This window comes from Micrasema longulum, unplaced genomic scaffold (genome assembly GCF_059751315.1).
Source record: "Micrasema longulum isolate JH-2025_06_02 unplaced genomic scaffold, ASM5975131v1 h1tg000250l, whole genome shotgun sequence".
Classification (NCBI taxonomy): domain Eukaryota; kingdom Metazoa; phylum Arthropoda; class Insecta; order Trichoptera; family Brachycentridae; genus Micrasema; species Micrasema longulum.
In genome coordinates this window covers 228,186-254,147 of record NW_028277455.1, presented here as the reverse complement: position 1 = coordinate 254,147, position 25,962 = coordinate 228,186, and the positions used below count along the sequence as shown (strand labels likewise).

Sequence of the window (25,962 nt, the reverse complement as noted above, 5' to 3'; positions counted from 1 at the left end):
ATGTCCCCTATGTTTGTCAATGCTTCTTTCTTTTTTCTTTAAATGTTTTAAACTACTCTTTTATTGTAATATTTAAACCTTATAAATTGTATACATGGACAATGTCCGTTAATAAATAAATAAATAAATATACTAACATTAATTAATACTAGCTATATTTCAATGAAATTTCATATTTTCATAGTGTTAATAAAAGTATATTTTTTTGCCTGCAATATCTTAATATTCCTGCTTGGTGATTGATAGAATATTTATAAATTAGTATATTTGATAAAAAGTCTCATTGTTTTGCCTTTTTTTATAATGTAGTAAAACTACTTCATCTTCGGTTATTTAAAGATAGAAAAAGATTTGTATGTTATGTGGGAAAAAATAACTGTGACTCAATTTCTTTCTCAAATTCTACGACTTAACACAACCTAACAACTTTCAAACGAATCCTTAGAGTAATAATACGCCACTGGCTAATAGAGTTGCCCATATGGACAAAAACCACTGTATGATTATTAACCACGAAGTTAGCTACAAATTACAGCAATACAACGGGCCGTAGGTACTTGTGTTGAGAATTGCAGGCGCTAACCAAAACCGTCCATTATTGTTTGTTGTTAAACTAAAAACCAAACTAAAACCAAACCAAAAATATTGAACGCTTTTGTTCTATGCAATAGAGCTTAAGGGCTTCTCTAGAAAATTATTACTCTGAGTGGAGGGCGATGATCAAATGATTATATGTCATTTTCTTAATAATTATTAGCATTCTTTATCTCTTTTGATATGCCATCAAATGACCACAAATATTTAATAACTTTTAAATGATTTAAGATTTAGCAGTAATTTTTTATTTGTTTTCTTTTGAAATGAAATAACATGAAAGTTAATAATATATTTTCTACATTTCAGATTAATAATAGCACGGGCATCCCGGCACGCAGTATGAGGTCCTCCATTGTTGAGCCGAATGGCGCACAGATCAACAGAGGATATGAACCTGCTTATGATGATGATGATGATGTAATGCCACAGGCAAGACCCAGTGTAGTCAAATTTAAATATTAATCACTATCTTATTTGTCTTCCAACAACCAGTATTAAAAAACTTTAATTTTAGTATTTTAATTTTCCACTTATGCTTATTATGCATTTTATTATATGTATTGAAAATAATTATAATTAAAATAATGTACACAAAATATAACACATAACGTAGTTTTGAAATTTTTCCATTGAATTTTTTTGTAGGAAAATGTTGATCTCACAATAAAAAAAACCATTTTATTATAATCTTGTATGAAATTAGCACTTAATTAATGAAGCTGAAGCTGAAGCTTGGAAGAAATCAAACCATTTCCTTGTTTTCATAATTTATTTAACTTAAATTTACCTAATTCAATAATTACATCATTAATTAGAATTCGACAGTATGAATACGAGTCAATTATATTAAAGGAGTATAATTATTATGATAAAATATCACAACATTCATTTAAAAAAATTGGCAGTAATGTTTTTATTCAGTTCAATGTTTATATCTTATAAATATTGGAAAGTTAATTCCAGATAGATAAAACATTAAAATAAGGCAGTACAATACAATAGAGATAAAAAGAAAAATTATAAAAAAGATACAAAAATATATAGGGAATAAAGAAATATTATGTTTTACTATAATACTAATTCGCCTAGTAATAATTTATTGTTTTTAGCGCAGATTCAATCGATTGACTATTTCGACTTGAAAATATGTTTTATACATAGGCTAAGAAATAATCTCATTATTGATATCGTCCTTGGAATGTCACTTGTGGCCTCGACTGGAGTCTCAGAGAGTTGGTGTCATCTTCGTCCAGTGCTCCTTCGTACGCTCTGTTAATTTGTCCTCCGTTGGGATCTGTGAATACGTCCTTCACCGATATTCCAGCATTCGACGTTCTCATGCTCCGGGCAGGTATGCCGACATTGTTGTTGATCTTAACAAGAACAGAATAATATTTTTAAATATTGTAAAAAATCATTAAAAAATGAGTAGAATATATTTGAGGGCAGCGGTTTTTTATGGCTGTCCTCGCAAACACTTATAGATATAGTGTTACGTAAAAATCTAATCTAATTCCAGTTTTTATCGATTTCTACTATTTTTTGTCAGACTGGATCTGCCTAGTACATATTGTGTGAGTTAACATATTATATTTATTGTTTTTACACGAAGACTAATAATTAATCATCATCATTCCCTTTCCGCACCTAATGGTGCATGGGGCACTTAATTGATGCTCCGATCGCGGCGTATCTTGATCATTTTTTTTACATGAAGGTAAAATGATCAGTCTTACGCTTCAGGTGCCAGTCCAGGGACTGTAATATTCTAGTGTAAAAACACCCTTTTACATAAATATTTAATATCAACCATGTCAGGAATCGAACCCGAGACCTCTTAGATGGTAGGCAAACGGGCTGATTATTACACCACGAGGCCGACAAATATAACCCGTGTAATACAATTAAAAATTTGCAAAATTACCACCTATTAAATTTCAAAATTAAAATTTTTCATTCTGAATGTATGTTTGCATTGCTAATTATTTTTTGTTCAGTTTTCTGATCTATGTTATTTGGCCATTATAAACAAAGAAAATACTAGTCTATACATTTAAAAACAACGTAATTTCGAAATTTTACTTATAACTAAGCCTAGTCATTGAATCATTCTAGAGTATTTTAGGAATTTAATTTTGAATATAGGAATTTTAGGTTTTAAGCAAAATGTGTCATAATCAGCCGATTTTTTGTGCATGTGTTTTATATATATGGTATTAAATCATTACTCAAAACTACCCACCCCTCTCTCACTTGCGTTTTGAGATAAAGTATTATACAGGTTGTCCAGTGGTATATTACATGCTTTAAACCCTTATTACTTTTGAACGCTAGCAGCTAGAATTTGAGCATGGAATTTGAATTGTGGATTTACTTATTGCAAAGAACATGTTGAAAGAGTAGTATTCCTTCGCTATCAAGACGTACTTAGATGGCTTTTGCTTACTGCGACGGCGGCGCTATGCAAATTCTTTAATAGTTACAATATTTGCTGAATAAGTAAACGTGCCTTCAATAAAATAAATGCACAATTTTAAATGAGAGTTGACAGTTTATGGCTAATTTAAATCTAATCATTCTGGACTAATAGGTATTATGGGCACTTGCAACAATGGACACATCAAACTCCAGGTGACAAGCCTGCCATCGCAGAGACGCAACACAGCGCTAACGACGGGAAACCAAAGACAGACGCTCCCTGACCCTGACCACCATTGATTTCGGTGGCGTTCAATAGGACATTGTTTCTCTCTTATAATATTATACGTTAAATTGTTCCAATCTATGGAGATTGGAGCTAGGTTCAAACAGTATTGTTCAGTGTTCATTTGTTGTATTTTATTTTATTATATGTCAATTGAGTTGTAAATAAAACTCTCATGTCATTTTGAAGGTAACTGGAATCAATGGTGGTTGGGGGGGCGTCTGTCTTAGGTTTCCAGTCATTAGAGCCGTGTTGCGTCTTGTCACCTGAAGTTTGATGTGTCCTGTGATGCAAGTGCCCATTGTATGTATTATAAAATAATTTATATATAACACACAATTTAAAAATATTCTGGTAATTTTTAAGCTACAAAATTGAGAGTGACGACAGATCTGATACATCAGCTGAATTTTTCATTGATTATGGCAACATTTTAATACTTTAAGCTATAAATGGAAATAATGTAATTATATTCACAGTATCATAAATATCGTTGGATGGAATGCAGTACCGTTAATTGCATTTTACTGTTATTTTCAGGAGAGCAATTTAAACATGAATTATAGAAAATTAAATACATTTTTACTTATAATACTTCTACACAAATAATAATTATCGATAAAATTTTGTAAATAGTACGTTGGTGGATACATAAAAAAATTATTTATGTTAAAATGTTACTCAAAATATTTTGCATCCAGCCAACAATAAGTATGTTTGTGAAGGATTAGACAAAATAATCCATTTTTATTACGTATTATTTTTTGTTTCAACAACAAATGATAAGATACATTATAATGAGTTTATATTAACTTGCCAAAGTCCTAGAGATTATTGCTGATTTTATCGGCTTAATAATAGATTATTATTTATTCAGAATTAATTGAGTCGCTTATTGTCGCTTGTCGCTTATCTCGTAAAAATAATTTGATATCATATCTTATTTTTTTTATCATATCTCAATTAAGTAATTAAATAATTTGAAATAATATCTTTTCTTTTTTTTTGATAAAATTTAAAAATGAGTCAAGGATAATTAATTGTACGCTGATAAAATTTTAATGAGTTGGAGATATTCATAGATTACTTTAAACAGTTACTTTTTCATCATCATAATTCTCTTTCCACACCTAATGGTGCATAGGTATACCAATCACAGTGTACCTTGATAACTTTTTTGTTTGATGACCAGTCAATATTCCAATGTAAAAACACCATTTTAAATATTTTATGTCAACCATGTCTGGAATCGAATCCGAGACCTCTTGATTGGTAGGCAAATGCGCTGACAATTACACTACGAGGCTGACGAGTTGTATCCTAAATAACACAATAGGTCTTTTATTATTATGGAAAACTAATATAACGCATCCGAGATCCTAATTAACTAAGGCCTTAAGAACCAATCCACTGAGGCCCGTAGGGCCGATAAAACAAGCCCCCGGGGTCAATTACATGGGGGCCATGGGACAGAATTTTCCAGTATGTAACATACAGCATGTTGCCCGCTAGTATTAATAAATCTTTAAAAATGGTCAAATGTTTACCCCAGAAAGACCATATTCATTATTTGCGCCTAGAGTCTGCATCTGTGATTTTCTCTTCTCAGCCATAATTGAATTTCTTCTAGTTTCTAAAGCTTTGATGGTTTCACGTCTCATAGATATTTTCCGATTCAGCACAGGAGTTCCTAAAAAAACAATTCACGCAATATAATTACTGTATTAAAAAAAAGATGAACATCTTGTCTACAATTGAATCACCGTACCTGGTCCATCATTAGCATTCATATTGAAGAATCTCTTTTTAAATGCAACATCTAATGTTCCGATATTTCTCTTTTTCTGTCGTGCTTTTTCTAAATTATGAACTGTTCTCCTTCGGCCTACTCTGTCTGGTCCCGAACCAGAATCATTCTCATAATCGTCATCGAGACCGTTAAGTTTTTGAAGATCTTTCACAATAGCAATCGCATTTTTATCCAGCAGGGCATCCTGAGACAAATCTTCAGTCTGAAAAAAATTCAAGTTTCATTTTGAACAAATAGTAATGTGGGTGAATTAAGATCATTGAAAAAATTTATTATAAGATAATTTTATATTTATTGTTTAATACCTTCTTAGAACAAAACCAGTTGAGTTCTGTTGATGCCAAAATATGTGACAGAGTTCCGAATCGATGAAACAACATGGCGGTAAATTGAATAACCAAAATAAGAGCAAAGAACATCACAAACACTAATCCAATAGGTTCCAATTGCAGATATTCCTTGGATATGTGAACCTAAAAGTTACGAAACACATTAGTGAAAATTCAACAAGTGGTTTGCGAATATTTCAAACTAAATATTGTGTTCTTATAAATTTCAAAAGATGAAAAAATTAGTAAAATTTTGTGCTTTGTGTATGATACATAATACACATTAATACTGTGATGGTAAAAATATAACAATATCTCCTCTTTAAAAATGGTAAAGTCCGACACCTCAAATAGTATGTGGATATTTATTTATATGTATAGAAAATTTTAAAAAGATATTTATAAGTCTTAATATTAACAAAACACCAAATATTTTAATGTGTATATTATTATATAAAAAATTGAAAGATGTTTTAATTACAAATAATTTATATCACACATTCAGAACCCTATTAAACCAGAACAGGTAAGTAAAAAGTATTCTGAAGTTATGCACAGTACATACATATATATATAATATACATAGGTAGGGAACATGGTAATAGGAATCAGAAGCGGGAATATCCGAAGAACACTTCCTGAGATATTCGATCATTTCGCGAAGTTTGTTAACAAGAAAGTCATTTATTATTGCAGCTAAACCTCGTTGTGGTCGGGTCAGTCGGATAAATATTTTGTTTTGTAGTTATTGTAGAAGCTGGGGCTTGGAATACTTTGTATATAAGGAAGAAACTGCTCAAGTGTAAGTGGAGTACACGTAATATCGATAATTAGTAATGAAATGGTTTTATTATCCATTATTATGATACGTATATTCAAAGTGAAAGAGGGGGTGTAGATGAATATGATTGAAGAAATTAAAAATAAATATGTCTCTCATTCAATACATCTTCATTTGCTTATGAAGTAGCCATTTATGATAGAGATTAGTTTATGATAGAGTCATCCATCTCCATTCAGAAATAAGTAGGTATGTATGTGTCTTCGATGAAGGATTTCACGCCATGTACTGATGAGGGGAAGGAGCATAGAGCGGATGGGTAGATGACGGTAGTGGGTGAAGGGAAGTGGGAGCAGTATAACGTATACCCTGTCCCATTAGTCAAGATGCACATATATCAAGAAACCATTCCCAGTTGTTAAGAACACTTGCATATTCATGCAACTGTGCCAGAAGGATGCGGGTCATGTCGGGATATAGTTTAGATCGTTAGATAAGAAAGTAGCACAGTCAATATATTTGCAGCCGTTTCCAGCTGTACCTCTCCTGTCTCCTCGTTGTATGTGATATTTGTCTTAATCCCCAGTGGCCACTCCACGTGGAGTTGGTCTTTGTTCAGTTGTAGCAAAAATACGATCAATATAAATAACGCATTGAACATGACGAAGGCAAAAACTGATTTATTCCGCAGTTCCTTCAAGTCGGCTGCGATGCGAGCCTGTAAGACGGCACAGAAACAAAACACAATCAATAAAGCGAAATAGAATGTCAAAATTCAAAAATGACGAGGACACACGAAATGGGGAACTTAATTCTACAATTACTCGCAAAGTCCTATAGTCCTTTTTGAATAGTGACTCCCTGTAGAAATAGCAGCTGACATTACCTCTTGGGAGCTCTCATCGTAAGTAATATTAGTTTTAACTCCCAACGGCCACTTGATGTGAAGAAGGTCCTTATTCAATTGGAGTAGGAACACAATAAGCACGAACAACGCATTCAGCATAAAGAAAAGGAACACAGATTGGTCCCGTAATTCTTTCAAATCTTTGGCAATACGTGCCTAAAATCATTTCCAAGAATGCGTTCAATACAATATATGGATATGAAACATAAAACACATTCATTAATATTAATTCCTTGTTCATTCGAAAAGAACTTTGCGAGTTTTATAATGTATTAAATAAAAGTATGACCCCACATGCAAATGTAATAAGTAAAATTATTTTTACTAGTGTGGTGGTCCACCTTTATTTAAATTCCTGTAAAAAATATAATTATTGGGTAAAATACAAAATTTTGGAAATCGATTTATCTCTGCTGAAAGAAAAGTACTCAAATCCATTCAATTTAATTTTCAAATTTATTTCTACTGATGTTTAAATATCTATCCTATTAAATTATTTGAAACCAGAAATATTTACAAAATTTTATTTCTCAGACAACTTTAATGATTTTGATATTGATGAAATTCAGTAGTAGTGCATTTTTTAGTATTCGAAAAAATCTGGAAAATTTTACAGCATTTATTTTTTTTAAATTTTTAAACATTAAAATCAAACCAATTTTTTTTACTGTAAATAGTTTCATGAAAATCAAAAATTTTCCAAGAAATTAATTTGTTTGGCATACCTGTTCTTCTTTATTGTCATCAATAGGATACAAATATCTTGCTAATAAATCAGTCCAGAATAGTAATTCTGTATCAGAAAGGAAGTCTACTTCCCCTTTACCAAGCTCAGGGTCATCAATCCAATAAGGGTTGGAGAGATCATCTCTCTCTTCCTGTTTGTAATGAAAACGCATTTTAATAATATAAATTTGACTATATTTTTAGTTTGTCCAACATGCAGGATTTTTATATGACTCACGCACAAAAGAGAGAACAGACAATCAAAAATATTTCAATAATATAATACATACCTACATCTAATGTCATATTTATAAAAAAATGTATCAACAGACAATGTATCAATAGACATTGTCTAGCTGGTTTTCTATCGTATCACTCCACTTGTGTATATTTATATAAATTTTTTGATGCCGACCTTTATTTTCTGCTCTTTACTTGCAAAAGTAAAAGTTTTAAAACAAAAAGGAAATTTAAACTTTTTAGAGGATTTTAAAAGTAAGAACTAAAATGGTAGTTTTTAACCATCTTCCCTCGCAGCTGATTTAGTTACCCACGGAGCTAGTACTAAAAATAATTCATTTACAAAATTTGACCCACTGCCCTAGGGAGTCATAAAAATTAACATATTAGAACAGAGATGGAGAAAATTTTAGAGAAGGCATATGTAAGTCTAGGTATTTACATGGCTAATGAACTGTCATTGGCTGGTTCAAGTGGCCAGTTAGAATGTTACAGTGTGTATATTGCCCACTTAAACCACCCAATGAAAGAACTTCAAAAACGAGGCGTACTCATCTCCACTCGATTTCCCTTTTCAGGATTTTTTACCAGAAAGTGGCCATTGAATTGAAAACATTCGTTCATGGTTCTGGTTCTATTTCACATACAAAACTGTAAACTTTATCCACTTGGACACAGAAAAAATATGCTCCCTTATAATATTATAAAATTTATGCAATACAAATGATGTTGTCTGTCGTCCAATAAAGTTTATTGGTATTAAAGTAAAGAAAATATAAATAAAACAATCTAGTTTGTTTAAAATCCACTATCCTTTTAGTATTTAAAATATCCTATGAGCTTTGTGTTGATTTTAATTTGAGTGTTACTTTTTGAAAATCATCCAAGCCTTAAATCATCAGTCATTTCAAAGCGTAACTTTATGCTGGTTGGTTTTCTTATGTACATTTAAAATAAGTTTATTTATAAGTAATTGACCTTTGGTACAGTAGAAAGTGTTTCACTGTCTGATCCATCGCCCAGTCCATGTTCAGGATCTTCATTGACAGATCCTAGGCCATGGTGATGATGTGAAGATCCTCCTGCAATTTGAGACCTTCGCCTGTTAGAGAAGCTTGCTCCAGTAGGGTCAATAGTCCTGAAACAATTTTAATATTTGGATTAATTTATATGTATTATGTCAAGCGTATTGGTTAGAATACGTCTAAATCTGATCTGCAAACATTTTTTTCTAATATTTATGTAAGTATGGAAATGTATTTTGTCATGTTATTTTTGTATTAAATAATAATTGTTAAATAAAAGTAAATAATTAAACATCTAGAAATTCAAATAATACGGTGTAAACTAACATTTAATTAATAATTGGCCAATTGAAGCAATCTAATTATTATTAATACGTTATGCACTAAATATGTAAATATAAAAAAAAATCATGCATATGACTATAGAATTAAGAATAGTCCAGAAACCACATACGAGCATCAAACAGAAGGCGACTAAACTACTCATAAATGAGTAGTTTTACGTTTGGACCCATTAGTTTCTTTGTAGACGTCGCTCAATACGCAACTCCTGATTTAAATTAAACTATGCCGTGTTGTGTCCTTTTAAGTGTAGAAATACCGCTAGGATTTTAAAGAAACAGAACGCAATCACATTTTATATGTAATCAAATGAATGTGTTTGTCACAAATGCATTACTTAAAAATTGAATTATTTTTCTATCCGTCAGATTGTCGAAGAAATCAAAATGGAAATTTGGTTAGTGTTGCCAGGGTAGTAAATTTGTTTACCCTACTTTGCTCATTTAATGAGAGAACTAATGAAAATTGGACCTCGGATCAAACAACTCAGTGGTGGACATTTGTCCGACATTATATGAGATAAAAATATTATTTTTATGTAAAATAAAATTTGTTTTATATTTTATTTATTTTATTTTATTTGGGATTTTTACAGCTATTACATAAACAAAATAAGTAGAAAAATCTTAACAATGCTAAAGCCAATTAAAAAAATCCACTGTAAATATAATGACACATAATATATAAGAAAAGAAGTTTAGTAATTGTATTTGTGTGACGTTTGTATTCATGTGTATGTGAATGTGTGTATGCGTGAATGAATGAGGGAGAGGATACATATGCGTGTGGGAATGAATGAGGGAGAGGGTGCATGTGTGTGGGTGCGTAAGTATAAAAAAATAATTGTTTAAAACTTGTAATTGTATTAAAAATGATACAATAAAGCGCTTAGTAAAAAGTTAGAAAACCTTTTTGTCAAAATTCAAATCAAGAAATAATATAAATTGTATTTTTTTTTTTAAAGCATGTTAAATTTCAAAACCGTATTCTGAACAAAAAAAAGCATTTTATTTTAAAATTTAACTGATACACATCGAATGAATAATGTGCGACGAGTCCCATACGATACGGTAGGTAACCACAAAATGCAGTAAATACGATAAAATGACAACAATAAAATAAGGTTTGACAATATGCGAACGTTGATTAAGTTCAAAGTTAAAAATTACTCTTATTAAATGACCCTTTACTTATTCTACTCTGTTGTGTTAATCAATGTTTCCGCGCGAACAATAAAATTTTAAAAGAAGTTAACAAATTGTTTTTTTTACCTTACATTTATGTTATAATTATATTTTTTCCCATCGTACAACATTACGCGGCGACATCACAAATGAGCGCAGCGAAAATGACACATAGTGGGGGGATTTTTGGACACAGTCCGATGTATTCAAATATGATTCTATGGTCTTTCTGGATTATTCTTTTTTTTTTTATTTTAATTTTATGCATATGACATTACAATGATAAAAAATTGACTTTAGACAGAAATCCTCCTAATGCTATTATTAGGTATATTAACAAGTTTTGTTTGATAACAGTGTTTTAATATATTTTATTCTTAAACATCTAAGAGAAAGTTCAGTAGCACGATCCTATATTTGATTAAAATATAACATTATTGGTCAAAATTTATTTAAATTATTTTAAGGTAACGCGAAACCGTCCAATTTTGCCCTGGATGGATATTTTGCCCAAACAGTCTAATCTATGATCAACCTTTAAAAAAACATATTTCCATTTGATTTCAGTAAATTTGGTACCAATTTCGCGGTAATTGATCTTTATTTGTGCAATTCAGAAGTGTGTGTCAAAAAAGTGACATATCTGAGTCAAATTTGCACCTATTTATAATAATTACATTATAAGCATATTTTAATACCTTTCTACTGCCTCCAGTTTCTTGTTTATTTGACTCAGGGAATCTGAGATGTGAATGAGGTGAGCTTTCTCTTCTCCGCCCTCTGTGTGTGTACAGAACATACACTTAAAAAGCCCTGCGAATGACAGTTCCATGGATCCCTTAGTTTCAGCATTACTTCCTCCACCAAATAGTCCAAGTAGAGACTTGTTCTTGGCTTTCTTTTGAGCTTCCTCGGCCTCTTTCTTCTCGGCCTCCATTTCCTAATTTTGTGAAAAATAAAGGTTTAAGTTTTATTGAAAGATAAATAAAACGCCAACGATGAAATTATTCAAAATCACATTTTGTTCATTTTAAGCTTTCCCCGTTTTTATCCATCACCTTGGTTTTATTGAAATGTCTTCTTTACAAGCACTTTTAGGAATCAATTAAGTAAATATTTAGAAGTACACATAATATGTTAGAACATTAATGTGCTAAAAACTGCAAGAATTTTTATTTATTTAAAAATCAAATATTACTATAGGTTTCACACATTCGTCCATCTCTGTTACTACAACATAAGTTTTAACGAGATTAACACTTAAAATTTTACTATGAACTTATTCGGGAAAAGTAAGAACAAAATTCTTGCAAAAATGAGCTATTTCCCAGATCAAAAATTTTATGAAAGGGAAAAAAAGCAGGAATAGGAAAAGTTCAGAAGTCCCACCTTATTTACCACCACCTTTGGTTATGCAGAAATCACAACACAAACCTTTTTGGTTTTCTTAGCAACCACTTCTCTTGTCCCCCAAGATACGACATTTAAGTTTATAATGGAATACAGAATCAGGAGCAGGTACATAGAAGGAATGGAGAGAAGGTATATTATACCAGGAACTATACACCAAAACTCCTGCGGGTGGAGACAGGCTGCTATAAAGAATGACCCCGATAATGCAATAAGGAAAATAGCCGATGGTGAGCCTATTCCGTCCTCTCCTAATTGGAGAGCCGTACCAACTATTACTGCCATCATTATCATAGCATACCCCGTTGATAAAATTTGAGCAAACAGAAGCTGAAAAAAAAATCAAAATAAATAACGAGTTTGAAAATTTTAAGATGATCTTTTATCGAAACTTTTACAAAGTCTCACCTGAATATTGGATTTACATGTGAAGCAAATAAACATGAAGAATAAAATGGGGAAAATATTGTATTGGAATGATGTCCAGTTGTCAATTTTGAAGGCAGCTACGAAAGCACCCACCAACATAAGGAAAATTGTTCCAGGACCAAGAATGGTACCACCCATCAACATAATCTGTAAAAAACATAAAGTGTTTTGAGTATTCGAAATGCTTTCAGCATAATTATTTTTATGTGCTAAATAGAGAGAAAAGCATGAAAAAGTTTCATTGATTCAACTCACTTTTTATTTTTTTAAATTTGTTTTTGACTTCTTAAAAAGACCTACTTTTTTCTCAATGGCAAATTTGTTACATATTTTGAAATGTGTTTAAAAACTGCTTACCAAATAGGAAATGTAAGGCATAGAGATATTGTCATTGATTTTAACAGTCTTTTTATAATCCACAAGCAAGTCGAAGATATTGGCCATAGTGGAGGGGACCCACCGACGTCTCTGATTGTAGAACTCATTGAATCCTTCGGGAGCGTGAGTGTAGGCGTCAGAAGCGGCAGAATACTCCACACGATATCCTCTTTGCAAGATAAGAGTGCACAACCAACGATCTTCACCTACATAAAAGGAGAAAATATTGGGCTTAGAGATATAGGTTCTTTGACAATACATTCGGTTTGATTTTAATAATGTGAAAATAATAATGTTTACCCTGATCGTATTGTACGTAATGCCTGGCCTCATCAGATCTAGTGGTGTATTTGCGCATAACGTTATCATCCATAAGAGCTTTCCCCCTGAAGAGAGAGAAACACCCGGGACTACAGAGTACACAGCCAATCATGTGTTCAGTGGCCTTTTGGAGCCAATGACCAATAGCATACTCGAACATTTGATACCACACCATAGGACCTGAAAAATTCAAATTTTGTTTTTGTTTATCATTATTTATATTTATTTCCCTATTCGTCTTATAGAGATAGCTTACCTGAACCGATAGGGTGAATGCGACCGCAAGCTGCTCCCAGATTTTTGTTTTTCTTCATCAAATCAACTAACAGCTGCACAGCATTAGGTTGGAAATCAATATCTCCATCAAGAGTCAGCAGATAGGTATTTTCAGCCATAACTTCTTTTCGATCAACAGAAATTGGCAACTCCATAAGTCTATGCCCCAGCAAATAGTACATGTACATTACCTAATAAAAATATTTGATTATTTAAACTTTATTAAGTTCTTTTAATAACATGTGAATGTAAATGTGACCAATTTTTAAAAACTAAAGGAAATATTTATACCTGTGACCAACGTTTCCTGTGTCGAATCTTATCCTTGTCTTTCAAATGACAAACCATTTTAGTTTTCCCCGGAAGTATCCATTCTAGTCTTCCACCATATGGTGTGGGGTATTTCTTTGGTGGCCTCATTCTAATGTTAGTTAAATGAACTTCGGATGCTGCTTCGTCAATTGTATGAACCAATCGCTTAACAAAGATATTTACTTGAGAATCGTCGTCACTGTGATCAGAAATTTCAAAGCCATCATCCAAGAAAATGTGAGCTGAAATAAAAACTCTTTTTAGTATATTTGTGTAATATGCGTATATTGAGTAATTGTAGAATATCAGAAAACCATCGCTTTCTTACTTTCAAACTCGTAATAGTCAGGATCCACAACCCTCAAGTACTTTTGAGCCACACGGCGAGCGCACTGATCCTCATCAAGACGCAAAATAGACTTTAAGAACTCGATCATCTCATCTTTTGTTTCGTGCCACATAGTACAGCATGCATAGATTCTGTAAAAAATGCAAGAAGTTTGAGCTCATCAAAAGTAGTCAGATTCATTTCCAATCTGAATTTAACATTAACCAGCAAAAAAATACCTTGTGATGTGGTCTGAAGATTTTACTGTTCTTGGAGTAGAGTTCGAACCATCAGTGTGAACAGAAATTGTTTCATAATATTCATCACCTTTTTCCTTTTCGATTTCTGCCAAATCCTACAAAATATATTTAATATTTTACAAATTGATACATATTTTCTTAGTTCTCTCTAAAATTTTATGGAGAATTTTATCTAGCTCATACCTCCGTTTTAACATCAGTTTGGTCATCACATCTTCTATTGAGACCCATCGACTGATCAATGAGGAGAGAATTGTACATGGGGACAACAAACAGCTTTTCAGTTGACGCCAATCTTTCACATTTTGGTGTCCAGATATGAAGAGTAATCCATGTTTGCGACAGCAACCACAAAAGCCAAACCCACGCCATTTGTCGAGAAATAAAGTCATTCAGGAAATAAACTAAAATGGAAAGAAATATCTTTGTGATTGATTGTTTAGTATTTTACTTACCAATTAGACAACTACCTTTAAACTCAAAATTTGGAATTATAATGTTTGAATTATTTTTACTGTGATAAAAGTGGGTTTGAATCGATATGACTATCTGCATTAATAATTTATTTTATGTAAAATTTATTTGATCAAATAAAAACTAATACTTGACTTATTTTATTACTAACATACATTCTTTTTGTTTAATAATGCCCATGTCACAAATTAACAAATTAAAAAATAAAATAATAACCTGGTGGACTATCGTAGAAAAGATAATCTGGAATCGTGTCATGGAAGAAGCATGGATCCTCATTTCTCAGTCCACAAGCAGAAATCAGAAGTGAAATAGAAACCGGGATTGTTAGGTTGACTGGGAAGGCATAACTGAATCCTTGAATCAAGATCTTGCAAGCAAACTTTCCAAACACGTAACATAGGTATGCTGCCCCGATTTGGATGAGCAACACGTAAATTGGTGTGTTGTGCGATGACATCATGTCCACGGAGTCTCCTGTTTTTGTGATGTCAGATAAGTCAGGAAGGACTGTTCCACTCAGTACAGGTTTGATCTAGAAGGATAAAAATGTAACGAGTTCATTGTTCATTCATAATAAGAAAAAAAGCAAATAAATCAAGATTAAAGAATCTGAATCCAGGAACTATTTTTATTACGAAAAACATTTTACAATTTTGTTTATGCATTAGTATAAATCTGACTATAAGTAAAAGTCCTGAAGTCATCTTCATCCTTGTGGTAGTAACTTCAAAAGCATATTCAATAGTTTTTATTTATGCTCAAAGCTAATATAACAAATACATCATAATACATTTATGTATCTATTTGGTTCATTTATGCCCAAAGGCAAGGGCTGTCTCAGGCAAAATAGAGTTTAGGGTCCTTTTAGAAAGCAAAAAAATGTGAATTTCTGTTGTGACATTTTGAGGCCTCTATCAGGCCAGGGGCCCTGACTCGTGCCCCGCGTGCCCTTATGTAAAAGACGGCTCGGCCCAAGGGACATTTCTACATAAGCAAATATGGTTGGTAAACGATTAAAATTTAATGTTAAATATATATTAACAAAAAGGACCATGCACAAGTAAATTCAAGCAATAAAATATAAAACAGAAAAATAAATTAAACAAGAAAATTTAAATTTACCTGACATATTTTATTTTTAATTCAGTTCAGTGCCAAAATACGGCGTGGTGTTTATTGGTAAAAAAAAAGCACATAAGTACTTGCAATACAAAATAAGTGTTGGACATGTAAAAATTGCAAGAAAATATTCCTAGCAGATTCACTATTTACAAAAATTCCTGTTCTAAATCTACATTAATTTATTATATAGTATATACTTTATTTTATACAGCATAATAATAATAATACGAAATTGTAATAAAAATGAAGAAATTACAAAAATAGAATACTAAAAACATTTAAGAAAAAATCAAAAACAAAGATAAAAAATATTATATAAAAAATACATAATGAATATATAAAATAAAATTGAGATTTATGAACAATTTTGAAAATTGAAAAATGGCAACTAACAGCCCAAATTCCAAAAACCAAAACCAAGTAAAGAAATTTACAGATTACAAAAAAGGAAATAAAAAAGTTATAAAATAAATTAATGAAAAATGAACATTGATTGTTGGAGGCAGCATTAAATTCTTATTCTTAAGGCCTTATCCAGATGACTTCTTTCGAGTCTGAGCAGCCATTCTTTTACGATAATACAATTAACAATAATAATATTTCGATAATATTTAAGAAAAAAGGCATGAATTGAGAAAGAAAGATCAATGGTATGGTTATATTTTAGGCTTTTTCAATGGTATCACGAAGGGAGACAATTTATTTTAAAAAATCAGTAAAAAATATTGTATTTGAATTTACAGGTAAGAAAATCAGTCCTCTTTTGGTTCAGATCTACTTGGGTTAGTAATCAAGTCAGATCATATTTATTGGTCAACTGAGATATTAGATGACCCCAGTAGTCAAATGGTTGAGATGGTTCTTTAGGTGTGGTTCCTGCTGAGATCACAAGTAAATAAAAAGAGACATATTTTTATCTATTAGCTCTGCACTGTTCAGCCTTTTATTTAAATAAAAAAATATTATTATACCTCTTCAACAATGATAGGATGGGGCGCGAAACTTTCTGAGAAAAGTCCAAAGAAGTCAGTGACGCTATCTCCCTGTATCCAGAGTATCAGTAGTATGGAGCACAGGAACGCTAGCACTTTCCACACAGATACAAACATGTATGTGAAGTATCTTGTGAACTTCATCTCTTCCTTTACCCTACCGAGCGCTTTCATGAAACCTGCAAAACAGACCAAATATTTCAATGTACTTATAACTGTTACCTAGAATCACTCTTTTTCTAGGACTTGCTCGATGAGCGTCTGTTTTAGAGCCTTGTCAGCGGGTGGGAAAAGAAAGGATATGAAAGGAATTTATAAAAATTACACCACAATACCCAGACCAACTAAATAGTCTGCAGATGTATTACTTTAATATAAGTTCTTTATTGATACTACAGGAAACGCTCGTTAATTTGAGTTTCCTTATTTCTAGGTAATTAAATTTCTTTATAATTCAAAGTTCTCTTCGAAACTTAAAAAAAATTAAGTACTTTTGGGATTTAGATAAATTTAAATTAAATATTTCTCAAGATTTTTTATGAAAATCTATTCCTAAACAGACTGTCCCCACATATACTATCAAATCTACATTTTGCAAAGGGAAGGCAAAAACAAAGTTTGATTTTATTTCAATGAAGCTATGAGATACTGTAGAATTGCCAAAAATGGGTCTCGAAATACAATAGACAATTGGCAATTCTACAGTATCTGACAGCTTCTTAAAAAAATATCCAGGTTTGTTTTACTCTTGTGAAAACCTCACAAAATGATAGTCTATTAAGGGACTGTCAAAACATTTATTTTATTCATATACTAAGACATTGAAAAATTATTTTTTTAAGAAGCTTCTTTTATAGACGATCTCTAACCATGAAATTGCCAAGTGATTGGGTTCAGTAAGATATTTCATAATCCCTCTAAGTCCATTATTACTCTGTGTCAAAAACTAGTCTAGTTTTTTTTATATAAACCAGTAAGTAATTGAACAAGTACAAGTAATTGAAAAAATAATCGAAGATATAAATTATTCTTACCCAGGGGACTTTGCTTAGAGACGTAGTTCTCCCACCAGCCCAAGGAGATGAATATGGAGGCGACAGGAATCAGCCAAAGCTTGGGCTTCCCTTCCAAGAGAGGCCACACCACGAAGCCGGTGACCTGAGCAGCGATGGCAGCCAGGTCCACGATGACCTTGACGAACCTCTTGGACTCCTTGGCGCTCCGGGACAGCAAGCCCAAGACACCTGGCACCACGCACATGCAGTTGGTTAGCATGGCCCCCTTCACCACGTCCAGCTCGGGAAGGATGACGTAGCACAGAATTGCCAGGCCTATTGTGTGAAGAGTTTCGGTCAGGAACACCTGAAAAATAATTCAACTGTGTTAAAAACGAAGACGTTGATTATTTTTTTATTTATTTTGTTTAGACACCTATTATTAAATTATTTATGTATTTTTTTATTTCTAAAAGACTGGAAAAGAAATCAAAAACAATGTCCCAGAACTGTCAAAGAACTGCCAGAATGTATAAAGGAATAAAATTGTTTTAAGAAAGGCCGGAAAATGTAAAAAATAAGAAAAGTATTAGCATATTAAATATACTATGGCCTCCGTGGTGTAGTAGTCAAGACGCTTGACTCACACACGGAAGGTTCCGGGATCGATTTCCGGTGAGAACACAAAAATGAAATGGGTTTTTTTCTCAAGACTGGGTGTTCTGTGATGTAAGTCACCACTGTAATTAGGCCTCCTGGCCTGTTGTGGTGCAAAATAAATAACACAAAATAAAATAATATCAGGTCTTAGCATTTTTTGTTTGTCGGCGTCGTGATGTAATGGTCAGCGCGTTTGCCTACCATGCAATAGGTCTCGGGTTCTATTTCCGGCATGGTTGATATGAAATATTTATTGAAAACGATGTTTTTCATCATCATCATATCCCTTCAGTATCTAATGGTGCATTGGGCACTGCATAGGTACTCCAAACGCAGCGTATCTTGATCATTTTTGTTACATGAAGGTAAGATGATCAGTCGTACGCTTCAGGTACCAGTCTAGGGACTATAAAATATTCTAGTGTAAAAACACAATTTTCATAATAAAAGTTTAAAAAATCTTATCTAAACACTAAATATAATGTACGGTTTAAATGTTTAAAATCGTAAAGAATCGAGGTGTGGTCCCGTGGCTAGTGTTGTGGACTCACGGATCAGAGGTCCGAGGTTCGAAACCCCACTCTACCTCAACTTAATTTCCATTTTCTAATAGTGAGCTATTTGGAACATATTAAAAATGTTTACCAAATTGAATTATTCAGGTAAATTATAAAAACGCTCATATTTCTTTTTAAAAAAATACTAGTTAACAATATTTTGAGTTTGTCCAAATTTTTGTAGACAATTTTTTTAACATCTCAGTTGTTATATGTTAATATGACCAGCTCCCCGGGAGTTCAATCCAGTCCTTGTCTATACAAATCAGCGGTCTAATTCTGAGTCTGTGGTATCGCAAGTTAACTCTGAAATTAACACGGCCGTGATTTACTTCGAATGTAAAGTCAAATCCGTATTCTAGGCTGGTATTCCAAACGCTCTAGTGGCCGTATTATCTCGTGTGTTTACGTACAAAATACACGAGAAAAACTGTTTTCTCGTGCCTCGAGAGTGGTTCAAAATAGCACCCCTGTTAACACGAGCCCTTGTTAAATTATCGCGGACTTAGAGTCAGACTGCTGGTCCATGAAGAAGTATAGAAATCGAAAAAAAATCAATTTCAGGCGTTGCCTCGTATGTAGGTGATATAATTCAATTAAGTGAATCTCACCCGCATAAATAAAGGTTTAGCTCTTTAACTTCACAAACATCAACAGATGAAAGGACTGAAGGAATATAAATGTTTAAATGTGGGCGGAATGGTGAATTCAATTAATTGATTTAAATATAACATATACATTACAAACATACATTCAATACGTACATATTATAAAAAAGAAAAAAATACATGAAAGAGATTCATGTCAAAGTAGTAGGAGAATCCTGCTCCGGAAAACCCCTTCGGATACATGGAACAGATCAATATCCAGAGCGATGTTGTTCAGCATAGCGGTAGCTCTTCCAACAGGCATAACCATCGGAGGTTTGGTCCTGTATATCGGAATATGAAACAATCTTTGCTTTGGTAATTATCAGGAACATACAAACCAATGCTCATCATAATCTCAGGATTATCGACAATACCGCACAACAATCGATAAAAATTTGTTGTCAAATACACATTCCTTCTAGTCTCTAAACTGATGTAGCCAAGCATACCCTGGAAAAACTCGGTCGGGTATAGCCAAGGATAATACCTGCACTCTCTCATGTAGAGATATCTCAGAAACTTCTTTTGGATTTTCTCTATTATAAGAGAGTACTTCAGTTCATGTGGCCCCCAAATCATCGAGCCACTCTCGAGTTTACTTCGCCCCAAGGAGTTGTAAAGAGTTGTTAATGTTACACAGTGTGTAAAGTGGCCACTTAAACCAGCCAATGATAGGTCATAAGCCCTGTTGATAAGTAGACTTCTATATTACCCTCTCTAAAATGTTTTTCATCTCTGTTGTAAATATGTTCAAATAAACTAATTTATATTGAAAACTCACCAACAAAAACTGTCCTGTAGTTGGTCGTTTCCAACTTTTGAAGAAACATATCCTGATGGAACGAATGAGAGTCCCAATTTCAGGAACCATAAATGCAAACATGATGCACCACATCCACGCTATCCTCTCTGTATCTGGTAATACCGTGATGAACTGCTTGTCTCTACCTAGAATCGAAAAAAACATATGTCATAGTGCTAAGTATGTCCATGGGAAGACAGATGCTCGGTTTATGTCTAAGAGACAGAATAAGTGAAGAAATAAGGTGCCAAACCGAAGTCGTGGATATCATGGATCGTGCTGCGAAATTAAAATGGCAGTGAGCAGGACACTCGGTCAGGCAAAATGATGGCAGGTTGATACCCAGATTAAAAAAAGTGGAGACAATGGGCAAACAAGTGCTGAAAGGCCACAAAAAGATGGGTCGGTGACATTGCCTCGATGGCCGGTAAAACATGGATGATGAAAGCGGGTGATAGGAAGGAATGGAGACGTTTGGCAGAGGCAGTGAAGATAATAAGGCTCCATCGAAAAATAAAAGAAGAATTATTTACTAACTTAAAACTTCAAGTATAAAGAATAAGTACTTTGGCGCTTATTGCTAAAAGCAATATCTTCCAGCCAACCAAAAGAAGAGATTGGTCAAAAATTTGTACTAACAAACTATAAATATATATTAAAAGATGCAAACATATGTTGGAATAAAATATTAAAATTAACCTAATTAATTTTTAAAAACAGCTGTTTTTTAATTGGGAGAAAAGGCTTGCACATATTCACAATTATATTTTATTTTTTAAAGTACATTATGTTATATAAATGATGAGGAAAATGTGGGATCAGATAATGAGTTTGGAGGGAGAGAGAAACAGGAACCAAGAAAAGAAAAAGGGATAAAAAAAAAACATTTGAGAAAAAAAAGCAGTAAAAACTCATGGAGTTCAGGATTCTGGGGATATATAATAATGTTTCAGGCGTTTCTTGAAGGTGGCTAGAGAAGGTGCATTTTTTATATGAAGGGGTAGCTCATTCCATAGTCTAGCGGCTTGGACGGAAAAGGAATAGCTGAAAAATGATGTGCTATGTCGAGGAATGGAAAGTGTTCTCTCCTGAGAAGAGCGAAGCGAAAGACCACTATCAGAAAGGTAAATAAAATTCTCAGCAAGATATTTTGGAGGGCAAGGATTGTGAAGAATTATCAATAGTGCATGGGGCACTGCATTTGCACTCGAGCCATTGTTACATGGAAGGCAAGGTGATCAGTTTTACGCGTCAGGTACCAGTTCAGGGACCGTGAAATATTGCAGTTTTTAACCATTATTAAAACAAATATTTCAAGTCGAATCTGAGACCGTAAGAATGGTGGGCAAAAACGCCAACCACTACACTGCTAGTCCGACTTATCTCCACTCGATTTTCTTTTTCGGGATTTTTTACCCGAGAGTAGCCATCGAGTCAAAAACGCTTGTCCAAGATTTTAGTTATTTTCAGACGCATAACTGTATTATTCATTTGCCTGGACACAGAAACATCATCTATTGAACATTATTTGTATTTAACATAAAAAACTCATATATTATGGAGAACATGATTTAGTGATAATGAATAGAATAGTAGATAATATATTAAGTGCCTCATGTTAACTATTGTCACGGATGTTTAAACATTAGCAGAATGATAAGTGTTACACAATGTGTAAAGTGGTCAGTTAAACCAGCCAAAGACAAGTCATAAGCGATGTAAATACCTAGACTTTCATATTCCGCTCTTTAAAATGTTCTTCCTCTGTGTTGTAATATGTTCATTTATCTTTTTGCTATTGAAGTAGCAATGGATAGTTTGTACAATGCGAGTAACAGTATTTTTTCCTTATTTACATACTTTATTTTTTAAAAGTCTTCAAAATCATTTACTTTAAAGCCTAAAAAAAGTTTTAAATCTTCTGTCTTAATAAATATTTACTTTTGGTTTGGATTAGGTAGTTTAGTCCTGACTGTTAAAGTTAATACGTAGGCCAGAAATATATTTTAACAATGTTTTCTTCCAAAATATTCATCCTAAAATCGAAAAATAAATAAAGTAAATGTGAACTAAATCGTGAAAATGTTAGCTCATAACGAGATTTTTATCAGTTAAAAGTAATTAAATAAATCGTACTCACCTAGCTTTTGATTACAGAAAGCAATCGGTTTATCTTTTTGGATCTGTGACGTCATGAAAAGGAGGGAACCCTTGGCTATGACTCCAGACCCAAGCACTATGATAAAGGTGAGGATGTAGGCGAAGACCTTGCACAAACGGACAGTGAACTCTAAACACCTCTGGCTCTCCATAGAACAGTCCGCCTTCGTTGGAAGATCCCGGAAAACATCCCATCCTTTTGTTTCTTGGACAGTTCTTTGACTAAAACAAGGAAAAAGAGAAAATTAGGCATTATTATTACATCCATACTTTCAATATTATGCTCTCTAGTTGCGAAAATTAAATAAAATATTTTTAAGCCATTAAATTACTTTTTAAGAGTTCAACTACGTAGTAAAATACAATCGAAGAACTAAAATTTTACATCTGGTTTTCTTATAATGAAAACTGACGTAAAATTAAATTAAATTTTTTTTTAAAGGTACCTAAATAATGTCTAAAACTACTTTTTTTAAAGTTGTCGGTGCATACTTATTTTACAAACGTACATATTATATAAATAAATCTAACATATTTATGGATAATATTGAAAACCTATTTTTGATTTGACAGGCGCCGTGGCGCAATTGGTTAGACGGCCAACTGTGAAACTGGCGCCGCGGGTTCGATTTCCGCCAGTTGCAAGAATAATATCCAAGAAAGATTTTATTCTCAACTGGTCTGAGTGTTTGTGGTGTATTTTTTCATTACCTCCTTCCATATCCCCTCTATCCCACCTGCTGACAAGCCTCAAAATAGAGGCTTTGCGGGTTATTCTTTAAAAATATATACAATGAAAATATTATAAATATTCCTACAATATGTTCATATGTTCATATACCACTGATTTTCTCAAATTGAACAGTTTGGGTAAGTAGGAAGAAATTGCCTTAATGTAATATGCCCGCCCTTATGCCTATATAAGTAAACTTTTTATTATTATTTTTATCTATGGGAGTTGCTTATTTTGTCCCTTGCTTATTATGTATTAACTGCAAAAGATATGTGTGTGAGGATCTGGTGGGATAATCGGCTGTGGCCTTGTTAAGGAACTTTTCCGAATTTTTCATGGTTCTTAAGAAGAGAAAACCACAGAAAACTCATTCAGGAGAAGCCGGACTATTGACAGGCATCAACAGACCTTCCGTTCCACTTTGAGAGCGTTCGGCATTTTGTGTCCTATTTTTATTTATTTCAACAATCACCTTTACTATTTTTACCATGTATGATATTACCTCATGCGAAAAGTCCTCGAGATAAGTATGTAAACTGTACCTTTATGTTACGTCAACCATTTAATTAGCAAAGTGGCGACTTTATCAAGTATTTTTTTTAAAATCAAAAACATTGTTCCAATAAAGAAAATAAATAAAATGTATGAAGCCTATGTAAAGACTAAAATATGTTATATGCAACTAATATGGGGAACAGGAAATCAAAATGACATAAACAGACTACAAAGACAGCAAAATAAAAAATTAAAGTTAGTATACGACCTACCCTATCTAACAGCAACTAAAGAACTTTTAAAACAAACTAAACAATTAAATGTAACTGAACTCTTTAAACTAAAATCCTTAAAATTTATTCATAAATTAGCCACTGATGTAATTGTAGACGAAGAATTAAAACTTGAAAAAAACTGTAGTAAACATGAACACAATACGAGAATATCAGAAAAATATTATACACAACCTTTTAAAACGAGAAAAGGACAATCGAGACTAATAAACCATGGGCTGAAATTATACAATAAACTACCAGACAAAACTAAACAAAAGACTCAGACAACCTTTACTAAAGATGTTAAAAATATTATTATTAATAGTAGAATGTGAATTTTAAAAGTAAAAATATTTTAACATGTTACATCAGAGATGAAGAACATTTAAGAGAAGGTAATATAGAAGTCCAGGTCATCAGGTCATCATCAACAGATGAAAGAATTGAAGGAATATAGCTGTTCAAATATGGGCAGAATGGTGAATGTTACAGTGTGTAGGCGGCCTCCGTGGTGTAGTGGTCAAGACGCTTGACTCACGCACGGAAGGTTCCGGATTCGATTCCCGGTGAGAACACAAAAATTAAAATGTGTTTTTTCTCAAGCCTGGGTGCTCTGTGATGTAATTCACCACTGTAATTAGGCCTCCTGGCCAGTTGTGGTGCAAAAAAAAAATGTAAAAAAAAAAAAAATGTAAGTGGCCACTTAAACCAGCCATTGACAGGTCATAAGCCCTGTAGATGCCTGGACTTCTATATCACCTTCTCTTAAAGGTTCTTCATCTATGTTGTAATATGTTAATATAAACAGCTCCCCAGGGAGTTGAATCCAGTCCTAGTCTACAAAAATTTGGACAAACTCAAAATATTGTTTAAAATATTTTGTTAAATGTATGTAACCCGTAAGGGTTTATCAATGAAGTTTAATTTTTTTTTTTAATTTAGAATGTGTATAAAGTGTTTAAATAAATAATATTTGGTTCAATATCAATTTTCTCGATAAACGGTTATATAGGCAGGTCGAAAAAAATATGTAGGTACATAAAAAGCATTTAAAACAACTGCGTGGGTACAAACTATGTTTTTTATCGTTTAAATATTTAATAATAATGATCAATACATTTTTAAAGATCGTTGGTTTTTTAAAAATGCGCAACGACTGATTAAGAAATGTCGCTATTCAAAAACGTGCATTTCAGACATGTGGTATTTTAAAATAATTATTTACAAATAAAACAAGAATTAGATCGTAAAATTAGTTAACACTCATTATTATTAAATGTTAATTAATTTCCTTATATTTACAAATTAAGAATGTACATATGTATGTATGTACGCAGCTACTTAGTAATTATGTGTGCAATATACATAGGTACATAGTCTTGTTATTATGTAATTTCTGTCATTAATTGTACGTCATGATAATAATTGTGTAATATTTATTTATGCTTTATCGATCTTCAGAACTAATTGAAACAATAAGGCAAAAAAAATGAACAAATTGATGTAGCCACAGTTCATTCAAATTTATAATAAACTTTGCTTACGTGCGCGAAACAAAAATTTTACAACCTTTTATTTATTTATTTATTTAATCCAATATATAATACAAATACATAGTTTACAAAAGAAATGTTTATATATTAAGGACATTCATAATAATTTCCTTTTTATTTATGGATGTAGCC

The 25,962-nt window shown here is 32.4% G+C and overlaps 2 protein-coding genes across 4 annotated transcripts in view; one reads left to right on the top strand and one right to left on the bottom strand.

The window, feature by feature from the left end:
* Positions 1 to 1,361, top strand: part of LOC148283285 (chitin synthase chs-2-like) — a 47,085-nt gene extending 45,724 nt beyond the window's left edge. For both annotated transcript variants that reach the window (XM_088223730.1, XM_088223729.1), the window contains exon 24: positions 904 to 1,361. In XM_088223730.1, coding sequence (XP_088079856.1) covers positions 904 to 1,059 — 156 coding nt within the window. In that variant the 3' untranslated portion in view covers positions 1,060 to 1,361. The remainder of the gene's footprint in view (positions 1 to 903) is intronic.
* Positions 1,353 to 25,962, bottom strand: part of kkv (hyaluronan synthase-like protein kkv) — a 119,896-nt gene continuing 95,286 nt past the window's right edge. Inside the window, exons 3-24 of one of the 2 annotated variants that reach the window (XM_088223728.1) lie at positions 22,755 to 22,996; positions 20,594 to 20,760; positions 17,985 to 18,312; positions 16,930 to 17,129; positions 15,050 to 15,368; positions 14,543 to 14,763; positions 14,339 to 14,454; positions 14,100 to 14,251; positions 13,751 to 14,013; positions 13,440 to 13,650; positions 13,163 to 13,363; positions 12,842 to 13,068; positions 12,464 to 12,631; positions 12,080 to 12,385; positions 11,344 to 11,585; positions 9,073 to 9,232; positions 7,854 to 8,006; positions 7,108 to 7,284; positions 5,417 to 5,584; positions 5,070 to 5,313; positions 4,849 to 4,991; positions 1,353 to 1,970 (exon numbers count right to left, since the gene is read on the bottom strand). In XM_088223728.1, the coding sequence (XP_088079854.1) occupies positions 1,776 to 1,970; positions 4,849 to 4,991; positions 5,070 to 5,313; positions 5,417 to 5,584; positions 7,108 to 7,284; positions 7,854 to 8,006; positions 9,073 to 9,232; positions 11,344 to 11,585; positions 12,080 to 12,385; positions 12,464 to 12,631; positions 12,842 to 13,068; positions 13,163 to 13,363; positions 13,440 to 13,650; positions 13,751 to 14,013; positions 14,100 to 14,251; positions 14,339 to 14,454; positions 14,543 to 14,763; positions 15,050 to 15,368; positions 16,930 to 17,129; positions 17,985 to 18,312; positions 20,594 to 20,760; positions 22,755 to 22,996 (4,603 nt within the window). In that variant the 3' untranslated portion in view covers positions 1,353 to 1,775. Of the gene's footprint in view, positions 1,971 to 4,848; positions 4,992 to 5,069; positions 5,314 to 5,416; positions 5,585 to 6,762; positions 6,940 to 7,107; positions 7,285 to 7,853; positions 8,007 to 9,072; positions 9,233 to 11,343; positions 11,586 to 12,079; positions 12,386 to 12,463; positions 12,632 to 12,841; positions 13,069 to 13,162; positions 13,364 to 13,439; positions 13,651 to 13,750; positions 14,014 to 14,099; positions 14,252 to 14,338; positions 14,455 to 14,542; positions 14,764 to 15,049; positions 15,369 to 16,929; positions 17,130 to 17,984; positions 18,313 to 20,593; positions 20,761 to 22,754; positions 22,997 to 25,962 lie in introns of both variants that reach the window. The other variant, XM_088223727.1, reaches the window with a different exon arrangement.